This window comes from Culex quinquefasciatus, chromosome 1 (assembly GCF_015732765.1).
Source record: "Culex quinquefasciatus strain JHB chromosome 1, VPISU_Cqui_1.0_pri_paternal, whole genome shotgun sequence".
Classification (NCBI taxonomy): domain Eukaryota; kingdom Metazoa; phylum Arthropoda; class Insecta; order Diptera; family Culicidae; genus Culex; species Culex quinquefasciatus.
The window spans coordinates 45,403,213-45,416,125 of NC_051861.1; the positions used below are offsets into that span (position 1 = coordinate 45,403,213).

A 12,913-nucleotide genomic window follows, 5' to 3' on the forward strand; every position below is an offset into this window, starting at 1 on the left:
CGTACGCGCAAACGAGCCGGCATGAACATCATAAACATTTAATTTGCTGCTCACCCCACCTCGTTATGTACACACATAACGTTAAGCTACTTAACACACCACTCTAGACTAATGGGCAGACAGCGTGGAAACCTCGAGGAGACGTATAATCCCTGGTGGATGTTGTTGTGTGCTGGCGCAAAGCGCACATGAATCCACAGTTCGAACCAAGAAGGGTAGCACGGTAAGCCACGCCCACTGCGATTTCCTTGCGCACGCTCTCACCACGACTACTGCAATCTGCGTTGATATTGGTGAAGCCGAAGCGTTATGTGCACAGTCTGCTCCTATGTGGCCAGCGGGATAGGTTGCGGCAAGTTGCCCTACCAGTTTTCATTCCGTGTTCAGCGTTCGTTGAGCAAAGTTGTCGTGTACGTCTGTGCTACCCGAGTGTTCGTTTTCGTGTGTTCGTTTCTTGTTCTTGACGCCTCTTGAAGTCTTCTTCCCGAGTTCGCGCGTTCTCGCTCTCGCTACCGCTTCCGCTCGTGTGTTGGTTGAAGAAAGTGTTACACAAACCTTGAACAACGGCTAAATCCACACGCTAATTGGTGTGGCCTGGTGATTGATGATCACGCAATCGTGTTAGTGTTTTCGAAATATAGTTATAGCGTTTTGGGCCTGACCTGTGGAAATAAGTCAATCAGCGGAGAAAGTTTGAAAACGCACAGTGATTAGCGGCGTAACGCGAAGAATTTTATGTGATTTTCGGTGTTTGTAAAAGTTGCGAAAATTTCGACCTACAAAATGCCGACGCTTCAGCCCCGCATAGGATTTAGTATTGACTCTATAGTTGGGAACAGTACGCCCAAGTCGCCGCCGCATGCGATCACCAAGGTGGACGGATCGCAGCGATCGCCGAGTCCACCCCAGTCGTACTCGGTGCGGCTGAACCGGCTGCAGAGCCTGTCGCCGCCGCACAACTACAGCATCACCCGGTTGCCGGAATCGCCTCAAAGTATCGAGTCGCAAACACGGCTGGAAATGCACCAGACGACCACCAGCCCCGGCCTGCAAGCCCGACTGACCCCCGATGAGCACCTCCAGCCCGCCCCCAAAAGACCGTGCAGCTCTTCACCACCATCCTCGCCAGTCGGTCCAATGCCACCCCTGAACAATCCCGCCGGACCCATCGTCGTGCCCGGACTTCCCGCCGGCCTGATACGACCCTTCCCCGTGAGTCCACCCCAGCAGCAGCAACAGCCCCCACAGAATCCGGACATCAAGACGCTCCCTCCCTTCATGCACACCCCGGAAATGGTCCAGGCCGCCCACAACCAGCACTTCCTCGCGGCACAGTTCCAAGCGGCGGCCCTCGCACATGCCCAAGCCGGTCAGCCATTTCCGCCGCATCCGGCTCACCTGCACAACCCAAACTTGCCACCTCGCGATAGCTACCCGCTGTACCCGTGGCTGCTGAGTCGCCACGGCCGCGGCGTGTTCCCCATTGGATTCCCCGGCAGTAAGTACCGATTTTCTTATTTTGTAGTCGCAAAGCGATCGTAACTCCCATCTCCACAACCTCTCAGAAAAGGAATTAGGAACTCGGTTCAAACGTAAAGTTTGTGTGTAGGATACGCCATACGTGAGCGATACGACCAATCTTTGTTTTTGAAACAATACCTGTTTTGTTATTGTTCTCATGCCCGTCATAATGTGTTCAACCACTGGACACGGCGCTATCCGTTCCGCTCCGGCTTAATAAGCCGTCCGGGGGAGATTGACGACCCATTAAAAACCGTCGCGGCGCGGCTAATTTTATTTCGTTCTACACCAGAACCGACTACAAAACGGTAACCAATTTTAATGGCCTATTTAACAAATTAATCGCCTTCACCCGCTCAACTCTCCTCCGTCGGAGAAGCTCCGCGTGATTCCCCAGTCTCTCAGTCTGGGTTGATTATTAATTACTTAATTTTCGAACGTCTCGGGATCACCTGAAATGCGCTCAAGTTCTCAAGCTCCGAGGATTCCATAACTCTCCGGGGCCGCACACATGCTGTGCGCCAAATGGCAAACAGCGCCTTAGAAGATTCCTTTGTTGGATGCCAAGATCTCGGCAGGACTTCTCTGGTCCGAAACGATGAGAGCGAGAAGTGTTTAAGTAGCCTATTGTTGGGCGGACTTCTTTAGAAAAGCATAACACACAGTTTTGTGTGTTTGAGCTGGCTTTTATAAGTCATCTTGCACCTACTGATCCGCATTTCGGTCAGCCTTCCGTGGAGAATTCCTCTGAAAAGATTCCTCTGAAGAGAGGGACGGACAAGCGAGATGATGATTTTGGGCACTTAATTGGAAACTGATCAACACACACGGGCACATTCTCCGCTGCGGCGGCGCGTTCGCCTTAAATGTCATAAAACAGCTTGATTGTGAGGTTTTCTGGGAAAAAATGGTTTGTTTTTATGGGATTTTTACCTTCATCTCTCTTCAGAGCAGGAGAAAGAGGCTCAACTTTTTATTAGCGCTCACGAAACGTGGAAATAGACGAGCCCGGGGTCGTAAACTCATCACTACGAGCCCAAATTAGATCCAATTCGGTATGACATTTATATCGATGCCTTTTGTGTACGTCGTGGCACTTAATTACCATGTTTCATTGTTGAGCACGGCTTGAGGCCGCGCGCTGGCTCTCATAACTGTCACTCTCGATCGAGAGGAAGAGAGTTGAGCTGGTCAGAGACGATTTATGGCGCCATGAAACGCGAGAGGATGGGCAGGTGGATTAAGTCGTATCAATTTGTTTGCGTTTGGCGATGAAAGTTGTAATTTGAGCTAAATTGGGCTACAAATCACAAAGCTAGTGAAAAGACTTTCTGAACTTGAAAGTTACTGAAAATAGACACTTTTATCGACATTATGCGATCTTTCTGTGTCAATTTGACACTGTCAAAGTCATGTTTTTCGTGAAATAAGCAAACAGCTGTCAAATTTAGCTCTACTTTGAGCGGGCTGAGCTAGAATCGTTCATTATTTTTTAGATATATCGTAAAGCTCTACAGAGCGGATTCACTAATTCGAATTCGCTCATTAAAATGCCTGACAGTCAAAAGTTTTAAACCACGTGCTCGAAAATCGTCAAACAATGGGGTTGAAATGTAAACATCAGTTGACAGCTAGTTTTGACATTTGAGTACTTTTTATTTCGAATACGATTCAAAGCAGCCGATCTTATTTTTTTGCAAAATACTAACTTTAAAACAATTTTCTGACAACACATTTAAAAAAAATCTCACTTCTTATCTGATATTGGATTAGTAAGATCAAAAATCCTTCCAAGAGAGAAGAGAAAATCGGACTTTCTCAATTGACTCTCTCAGTGATTGCTCAGGAAAACTGCTTAGATCAAGATTCCTCAATCGCTGATTAATAACAAAACAGCAAAATACAAAAAACTTTACTATATAAATCGATTAAAAATAAGTTAAAGGTTAAAGGATATGTTGAATCCTAACAAAAGTTAAGAATATGTGAAATTTATTTGATATAAAATGCCATAGAAAATGCAAAGCAAAAAATTTCAATATGTTTTTGCAATATCATAATTTAATCAACTTTTTGATCACGCCTTTGAGTCCAGATATTTAAAACGTTAATGATTATGATTCAAAACTTAATATACAAACACGATTATCGATTCTTATCTTCATTAATTTCCAAATTACCAGAATACGCTCAAACCCCAGTCCAGTTAGAGACCCTAAATAGGGAGACTGGTCTAAGCTTGCTAAATCGATCTGGCAACGTATGTTTTGAGCTTGGCAACACTGATAAGTTTTGCTGGGCGTAAAGGCAAATGCTCGTTTGGATACGTCAAACTCGCGTCTGTTTGGGTACGTCAAATTCACTTCGTCCAGTCTCCCTATTTAGGATCTCTAAGTCCAGTCCAATTACTTCACGCTCCCAGCTCACATCTTCCTCCTTCCCCCAACTAAATTAATATAATCACGTGTAAAATTCAGCCAATTTTGTTCACCCCTCGTTATCGCACTATTTACCAGGAAAAAAAACGCTCCCCACTCTCACTCCCAAGAAGTCACGTATCAGTTCGACCCGGCCCTATAATAAGCAGGTTGCGAGACGAAATCAAACATAAAACTGCTCGATTTCATTGCCACTGATAAGCAAGCAACGCAGCAAATTGAGTTTGGCTTTTTCGAGTTCGAGAGGGGCGGTCCAAATTTTGCTGCGCAAACTTATTACCGTGTTAATTTGGGTTCGATGTTCGGTATGAGTTGGGGAACAGTGAAAAATTTACTCGTAATCCATGTTGTAAAAGCTACAAAATTTGACTCCGAACACAAGTTTCTTAATGATGAGAAAAAGAGAGTTACGCAAGAGCACACTCTCATCACACAAGTTATGAGCTCCGTCGGCTCATCAGAACTGAAAATTTCAGCACTAAAATCTGTTACTTTTGACAGTGTGCAAGCTCATGTTCCCTAATTTCTGTCACCTCCGCCGTAAACACTTCAACCAAACCGCGAACCATGTGCAAAAGTTAATTAAAAGTGCGAACGCAAAATCTGCACACCTCTCCTACCACCACCTTGGTCGCCCGCTCTCTCTCATGGTCAGCTCCAGCACATAATAAAAGCCCATTTATCGCTAATTTATCACTTGCGCGCAGAGAGAGCCCCCGATCGATCGATGATTAACACCCGGGTCTAGAGTAGCAGTAGCCCCCTCTCCAGAAGACCGCTGGACAGACGGACGAATTTATACGCGTTTTTAACGACCTGGCCGAGTGATAATTTATGCCCCACCCCTCCCGTTTTCTGGACCCAACCGGCGAGGGTTGATGGCCCCGCAGTTGGACTTCCGTTCCCTGCCCTTCCAGAGTGACCGTCTTAATGCGCAAGAATTTTAAGTACGCAATTACGTATACGAAACAACGTAATTGCGTCACGTCGTCGCCGAATTGGGCGACCCCTCGGCGCAGAACCCGAGACCCCAGTGTTATGATCTCTCTCGCGTGATGATGGTCCCTGGCCGGAGTCCGACTCCGCCGGGTCCGATCGTCCATCATAAGCTTGTTAGTAAATTATCACATCGCGCAAAAAGTAAACTCATAAACATTAGGACATAATGGAGGCAAGCGTAGAAAATCGTGAAGATGTGATTATACCTTCATCGTGTTCTCTCCTCTCTGTCTGCTGGGTTCGCGTCCCGGCTGGAATGCCAAACGAAATTTGAATTGTAGCCGAAGGGTGTGCAAATTACCCGGTGGTGCCTCCTCGCAAACCCCGGGATCGTACACAAACCTTTCGGGACCTGGTAGTTATTACCCCGACTTTTCTCGCATTCTTCCCCCCGTACGTTCGGGTTTATCACCTCGGACGCCCGCAGGGTCCCAAAAAACAACAACGGCGGACCCCTCACCGACAGTGGCGTTCGCGCGGAGGGCGGGAGGGGGCGCAAAAACTCCACAGGGCTCTGCAGATTTAACAATTCATAACATATTTGACTGCAGCATAAATTATATGATTTAGTATTTTAATTTAGGAGATTTTACACGAAATGACGAGCCTAACAAGCGCGAATAAGTCGATGAAAAGGCCTACGAGAGGGCGGTAGGGAGGGGGCGCTCACAAAACAAATGGGGCCCTTGCGATGTAGAATGAATGAAAATGGGAGAAGAGAAGAAAATATTTAAAACAACTCAAAATCACCTCGTGGCGATGATATAAATTAATAAGATTTTATATATGGGTTCTGGGGGCTTCCGCGGGCCCCTCGTCGTCGTCGACGACGAAGAAGTTTGAGCGGGTAGGGCACGCGGGGTCTTGTTGTACCACTGATCCGACGCTTCTGCGAAGGCAGCGGCGAAGAATTATGCCTGATGATACACCTCTCACTTGGTACAAATATATGCGAACGATCTCGGGCTCACCACATGGCACAAGAAAGGGCTGAATGGAGTGTCTGATCGGATCTTCCGAGGGGTTCCCGAAGTAGTGCCCGATAATATCGCGTAGATTAATTTCCTTCCCGAGCGTGACGTGATGCTAGTCCAATAAACTAACTAATTATTCATTTATGTTGTAGTTTTCGCTTGTTCAAGTGCGAATTCGAATTGGTAATTTTGAGTTGGTGCACCGTGAAAAATCTTCTAACATCAGAATTTTGACAGTTCGCGCTCCCCTCTTCACAGATATTAGCGCCCCTAGCGGCTCCAAATTCAATTGAACGTAAAATTCCTCCTTCGCTACCATCTGTGCAGAAAATCTACGTGTAAAACGTCATCTCGGACACGCATGCAGACACACAATCGTGCCCTATTACCATATTGATGACGCCGTCGGCTTCCCCTCCCCCGTTGAGACTCGAACTCGGCCTCGCTTACATCGTTGGCGCGCGCGCGCCTTACCTCTCGTCTACCTCTAATGTAGGTTTATTTTATGCGTTTTTAATTGTATCTCTAACCATGCGAACGTAAACAGACCATGCAGCTCGTGCGAAATCAATCATTTTCCGCCGGCGAAGCCACGTTCATTTTCTCGTAATTAACCTGACATGTTTTGTATACACAAACAACCCGACTCAGGTACACAAACACTACAGCAGTTAACAAACATGCGATCATCAGCGTCACACACACACACACACACACACACGCACACGTGGCCTTTTTGCGCCGACGACACCCACGCCACCTTTGATCGCGAAACTTCAAGCAGGGCGCAGCAATTGACAACTGACGAAGAAGCTCCGAGCTGGGTGATCTCAACGATGTCAGGCGGCACAGATCAGCAGCCCCCTGGAGCTGCGAACGCCATTGAATTTCACACGACTATGGAATTTTAATAGCTTCTTTATAGCGGAAAGTAATGCACAGTAAAAAATGTCAATAAATAGCTCCGTTGTCTCGCGCGCCACTCCCAACCCGCTTCAGCTACTGTTCAAACCCAGCGCTCTCAACACATCTCAAACTTTTTTTTTTTTTCACTGTGCCCCACACACCTCACCACTTAATTGAAACGAATTATCTAAACAAAATGAACTTTCTTCACCGCCGCTGCCGCGGCTCGAACTTCATCGTTTAAGCTCAAGTTTTCCGCAACTGGCGCGCAATTAATGCAGTCACGACGACGACGAAGTTTGGCGGCGCGGGAACGCGCGCAGGAAATGGTCGGAAAATTAAGGGAAATAGCTCCGGCAAAAGCTCCCGCGTGTGTTGGATTGGCGCGGATGATATGGTTATTTTAATTGAATTAACTTTTGCCATTTTCACGGCTTTTATTTTTGCTCGAGGTGTTTGGGTAATTTTGAACGGTTCTTGGGGAGGAGCAGAGCTGTGTTCAAAATATCAGTTCATTCCAGATGCGAACTGTTTTTAGAACTGTCAAGTGCCTTCAAATTAAAGGTTTCTCTGGAGCCACCAAGTTGCCTATGAAAAAGTCTCAAATTCGTTTGAATTTTTAGTGCCCTCAAATTTTCTGTGTTTTTGGAGTCATGCCCATTTGAGGTTTTAATGAAATAATCTTTAAAAATATTGGTACAGACTAGTGTCCCTTTAAAAAATAAGTGCCCTTCAATTTAAAAAGTTTAAAATTTACAATATTTACTAGATGAGCTTGTAAGAAGTAAAATTTACCTTGTGCCCCCCAAACATTGGTCTTCTCTGGAACCTCCAAAATACTATTTTTCTTGGAAAAGCCCCTAAATAGGTGGAATAATCTAGTGCCCATTTGCCTTATACGAAACCACCAAATTGGTATTCTTACTCTTATCAAGGTTGAATCCAAAATCGTTGGAATTTGTTGGTGCCCCCAAAATAATAAGTTCTTTTTGAATTGCTAATAGTTGAATTAGTCCTTCACAGTCTCGCAGACATCACCGGGCACCCCTTTGCCCCTTTAGTGGTGGTAACGTGTTAATTTGTATCGACTTAATTAAAACGTAATTAGTAGTACCCCCGCGCGAGAGTCTGCAAAGTCTGGGGGCTAATCGCGCCTGAGCGGAAACCGACCAACCAGCTCGAAAGGTCGCACAGTTTAGTGGCCTTTTGGCTGGTAGGAGTCCTCCTGCTGATTGCCTTTTAATTGGGCGCGCTCCTTCTTTGCTCCGCCGACCTCCGGTCCCACTAGGCGGTGGCGAGCTTGACTGGTTCACACTTCAACGAGCCCGCCGAGACTAGAAGCCGGGGCTTTGATTGAGGCGAACAATTCATGAAAGTTGTAAATTATCGGCAAAATGAACTTCAATTAAAAAATCATTTACGCATGCAAGTCTCGCGAGTCTTGGGGGACGAGGGTGGCGTCAACTGGCGTCGCCACAGTCGTTCATATATCGCGCTCTCGTGTATGTGTGTTATTACCCTTAATAAGAAGCTTTCGCTTGTTTTATACCCCGGCTATGTACTTTTGAACACTTGTCTGGCTGCACGATTGCCTGCACTTACATCACACTCGTGTGGTGTACAAAAGCCAGCAGCTTTGGCAGCAACCAACGTGCTGAAGCCCATAATATATTTGCCGTAATGATATATAATTATTTAATTACCTGGTGCCTTTTGGTATGTTGGCAGCAGAGTGTACCTTGGGAAGGCACACCAACAACACCAAGCGAACCAAATGCCGTTTTCGCCGTTGATTACACCGTTTTCACTTGGCGCAAAATCGCAACGCAAATCAGCAGCTTGGTAATTCGAGGAATTTTCACCTAATCGATCCGCACCTAATTACACCACCACCCAAATCCCCCCACGATAAGCCATCGCTTAAGGTGAAACTAGCAGCAAACACCTAACCGCATACCGATTTTCTTCTCTTTTTCCGCAGACTACCTCATCCCGTTCCGCAAGTCCAAGCGCGTCCGGACGGCGTTCTCGCCCTCGCAACTGCTGAAGCTGGAGCACGCCTTCGAGAGCAACCACTACGTGGTCGGAGCGGAGCGGAAGCAGCTCGCCCAGAACCTGAACCTCTCGGAAACTCAGGTAAATTCGCTTTTTTTCGCTGAGTGTTATTTTGAACTCGATCAATATCGGAGACCTTTGAGTCATTTGGTGTGATCGAGGTTGTGGGATCTTTGAAGTGGTATCTTCTTCAACTTGAGACCACGGGGACAACCTACCGATCAGCAGTATTGCTTACGGTTGAGTTTGCAGCTCAAATGTCTACGAACTCGCCTATAACCAAAACTACTTATCGGAAGAATGTCCCCGTGGTCTGAACTTGTAGCTGACAGCTCTGCAAAGGTCCTGTAACCACTAACCGTCGTTATTGATCGAGTTCAAACCCGTGCAACTAAGTATTATGGAAATTGACCAAGTTAACCAGCAACTTACACGGCGAAACAGTTGTTTCCCCCCAAATCGCTCGGAAGCCAATTACGTCGCAAGCGTGAAGTAGAACAACCAAAAAATACACATTTTCCTCCCCGGTGAAAACAATAACACAGACAGGAAAAGGCAATTATATGCTTCTTCCGCTGCCGCTTCTCAGACCAAACGAATTATGACACCCTGGTCACCTCGCTCTCTCTCTCTCTCTCTCGCTCTGCTTCGCACGTCTGACGTGTGCTCGCGCAGCCATGTGTGACGTGGAGCTGACAAGCGCGCTGACATGATTGCTGACAAATGTCGGTCGCGCCGTCGGTAGAAACGCTCCTCAACCGCGAGATAGCAATCGCAGATTGCGAGATCAATCGCGCGATGGCGACGAGATGTCATCGCGCGATGGCCGCAAGATGGCTGGAGTTTGGGTTGTGATTTTTATCGCGTGTAATTTCCTGTGGCGGCCCGAATTTATTGCAAAGCAGGGAGGGAAAAGCGAACAAAGAAAAGTTATGGTTGTGGCAATTTCCAAATTTTATCACGTTTTTCCCCTCGGTCGAAATTGCACCCCTGGGCGCACTGTAAATTGTGCGCCTCGGCCAACTGTCAGCGTCGACTGTGTAGTAGAGATGAGGCACCCTTGAGCTATTAATTTGTTCAAGGACGAATGGCAATTTATCTTCTTTTGTAGCGAGGAATGTGTAAATCAGAACATTTATTTAAACTACTTGATTTATTTACATTAAATTTCAAGATGGCCGCTACCAACACTGTTTCTGACAGATGCCACATGCTTACCTTTATAATAGTTTACCTTGGTGTTCTTACGTCAAACAGAGAGCGTGATGCAAACTGAAACTTGACGGAATTACGACAAAATGTTGCATTCAATCTCAAAAATATGAATCCTTAGCAAATTTCTAACCAATATCTTCTCCCGTCCTCTCCTCAACAGGTCAAAGTGTGGTTCCAGAACCGGCGCACCAAACACAAGCGCATGCAGCAGGAGGAGGGCAAATCGGGCGAGTCCAGCGACCAGAACCGCTCCTCGGCGAGTCCGGCATCCGGCGGAAGCTGCCCGGAGGACGACGACGAGGACGAATTCATCGACATGGACGACTGCCCGAGCGACGAGGAAAATATGCACCACAATGCGTGAGCTAACCCATGACGACGGGGTAGAAAACTGTGAGGAAGACATGTGCCAAATAGACTTACCCACACACACACACACTGGAGTAGAAGTTGAGGATGATTAATGGCGAGTGTGCGTGCGGCGTCCCAGCGAATTAGCGAAAAAGTATTAGCATTTTGTGCATGCATTCATGAGAGAGCGGAGCTGCAATTGTACCAGTGATTTGTTTTTAGCTATTTAGATCTTGTTTTTCGATTCATAATGAGAGATTTTATATTTTACTATTTTTCCGGACCGAATCTAACCTTTAAACTCTCCGATAAGGCAAAACAAACAACGCAGACAGCGATCGATCAACCTAGAGAGAACAAAACGATTCTCGGTTGCGAAGCCGGCCATCCGGCCAGCAGTGATCGTGTTGTGTAGATAGGAAATCTGTATTGAATGTGTATATAATGAGTACTTAATAGCTATATAATAACAGGAGGCTTAAATTGACTGTAATTTAATTTTTATTCTACCCCCATACACACAACGAACCCCACCTTCCCCTAAATCCAAGAGTGAGAGTGCGGCATTAAGAAATGAAAGAGGGGAAAGAGAGAGAGAGATCTTTTCCAAGTGTGTACAGACTTATATTTTTATCATTTAGTTTTTTTTTGCGTTCCGTGCAAGGAAGCTGATGAGCTGAGGTAAACGACAGACAGGCAGCAGCAGCAGAAACAGCTGAAGCGCAGATGATGGATGTAGATTTAAATTAAGTGGCCGCGATGTAATGATGTATAAATGATATCGTTTGTGAAGCAATTATAACTACCCGTAAGAATTCTCCTGATAAATTAAAAACAGAACAAAACAATTGTAGTGATAAAGAGAATTAAAATAATCAAATGAAAAGAAATTGCCACTGTTTAAGTCTTTTTGCTGATGACAACCCGAAGTAATCTTCACAACAAGTATTTTATACAACAAGCTGCAAAATGTTGATTTTTCTAGCACGAGTCGTACATTCAATTACGACGACAGCTGAAAAATCGAGTTTTGTAAAGATTTGCATACCTTCATCTGGGCCGAATCCGGACACATGAGGCGAATTGGAACAGCAGTTTCCCCCTTGTCCCGGCATAATCAGAGCGTCAAATTTCCCGTCCCGGGAAAATTGTGAGCTTTTTAGGAATACTCGATTATCCGTAGCCTCGAATATCCTAAGTTTCAATTAACATAACACTCCTAAGCCCTGAAAAAAGTTGGGACGGTAACTTCAACTCGATGGTTCTCGGGTATAACTCAAGTAATTGGGACAATTCTTTTTTATAGTGATTTTTTAGGATGTCTAGATTTCGATTTATTTTGGATCCAACAGTAATTTTCCGTTATGTTTAAATCCTTGACCTTGTGCACGGTTTATACTTACAGGCTATCGTAACCAATAAAACAACAAATTACAAAATAGTTTTCGAAAAAAATAAGAGATGGGCATTAAAAGAATAAAAATTAAAACAATAATGGATACCTGATTGTGTAGGGTAGGGTAGTCATCAATGAGACATTTTTGGTTTTCAACTTTCAGCGATTTTTCTAATTTTTTAATCAGCTTGTTTTAATGAGCTTTTTGTTGCATTTTCTTTCTTTTAGTGTGTTCTAACATTGACCAAAATATGAGATCTATCCAACATCTACAGCCAGAGTTATTCAACTGTCTCATTGTAGACGCACTTGGCTGGAACAATGAGACAGCTGGGGAACAATGAGACACTCTACGAAAATCAATAATTTTCTAGTAAAACATCATGTTTTTGTATTGTTCCATAACAGGCCTTGAACATTTTAGAACAATTTTGCCAACATGAAACTTCAATTCACAAAAAATAGATTAAACAGTATTTAAATTTTGTGAAATCCATATATTTATACCAAATAACTTTGTATGTTTGGTTAAATGAAGTGAAAACTCTATAAATATGCCAAAAATCACTTTCAATTCATGTTTTGAAAGATTTACATGAATTTTGAAATTTTTAATGAAGAAAAATCAAAGTGTCTCATTGTTACCCATGGGCTTAAATGAGTGGGGAACAATGAGACAGCCCTGGATTCTGGGTATATTCTAATTAATCCCTATGGAACGTCGAAAGAAATTTGAAGAAATATAAGTTTTGGTGTAAATGGCAGCCTACGAGCGAAAAAGTATTTTTTGTCCATAATTTACTTTTACACTTCAGAATCAAACCTTTATGAATAACTTTTCAAGGGAGCGTCCATACCCAAAGCCACTATTATAGCAGACGTGTATCCAGTAGATACACCTTTCCCCCAAATATGAGCCTGATTGGTTGAAACTACGACTTGTGAGAGCCATTTTATCATTGTTCCCCGTGTCTCATTGATGACTACTCTACCCTAATGTTAATTTATCGTCTAAATAAAAACATTTTTTTTTTTTGCGCTACGCCGAGAACCTATTT

General features: G+C 44.7%; 1 protein-coding gene across 1 annotated transcript; it reads left to right on the top strand.

Moving 5' to 3' along the window:
* The first annotated feature begins 349 nt into the window (after positions 1 to 349).
* Positions 350 to 11,349, top strand: LOC6041353 (homeotic protein empty spiracles). Its single transcript, XM_001850575.2, has 3 exons — positions 350 to 1,498; positions 8,820 to 8,974; positions 10,269 to 11,349. Exons 1-3 carry the CDS (start codon positions 784 to 786, stop codon positions 10,470 to 10,472), a joined length of 1,074 nt encoding a protein of 357 aa, XP_001850627.1. The 5' UTR covers positions 350 to 783; the 3' UTR covers positions 10,473 to 11,349.
* The last annotated feature ends 1,564 nt before the right edge of the window (positions 11,350 to 12,913 follow it).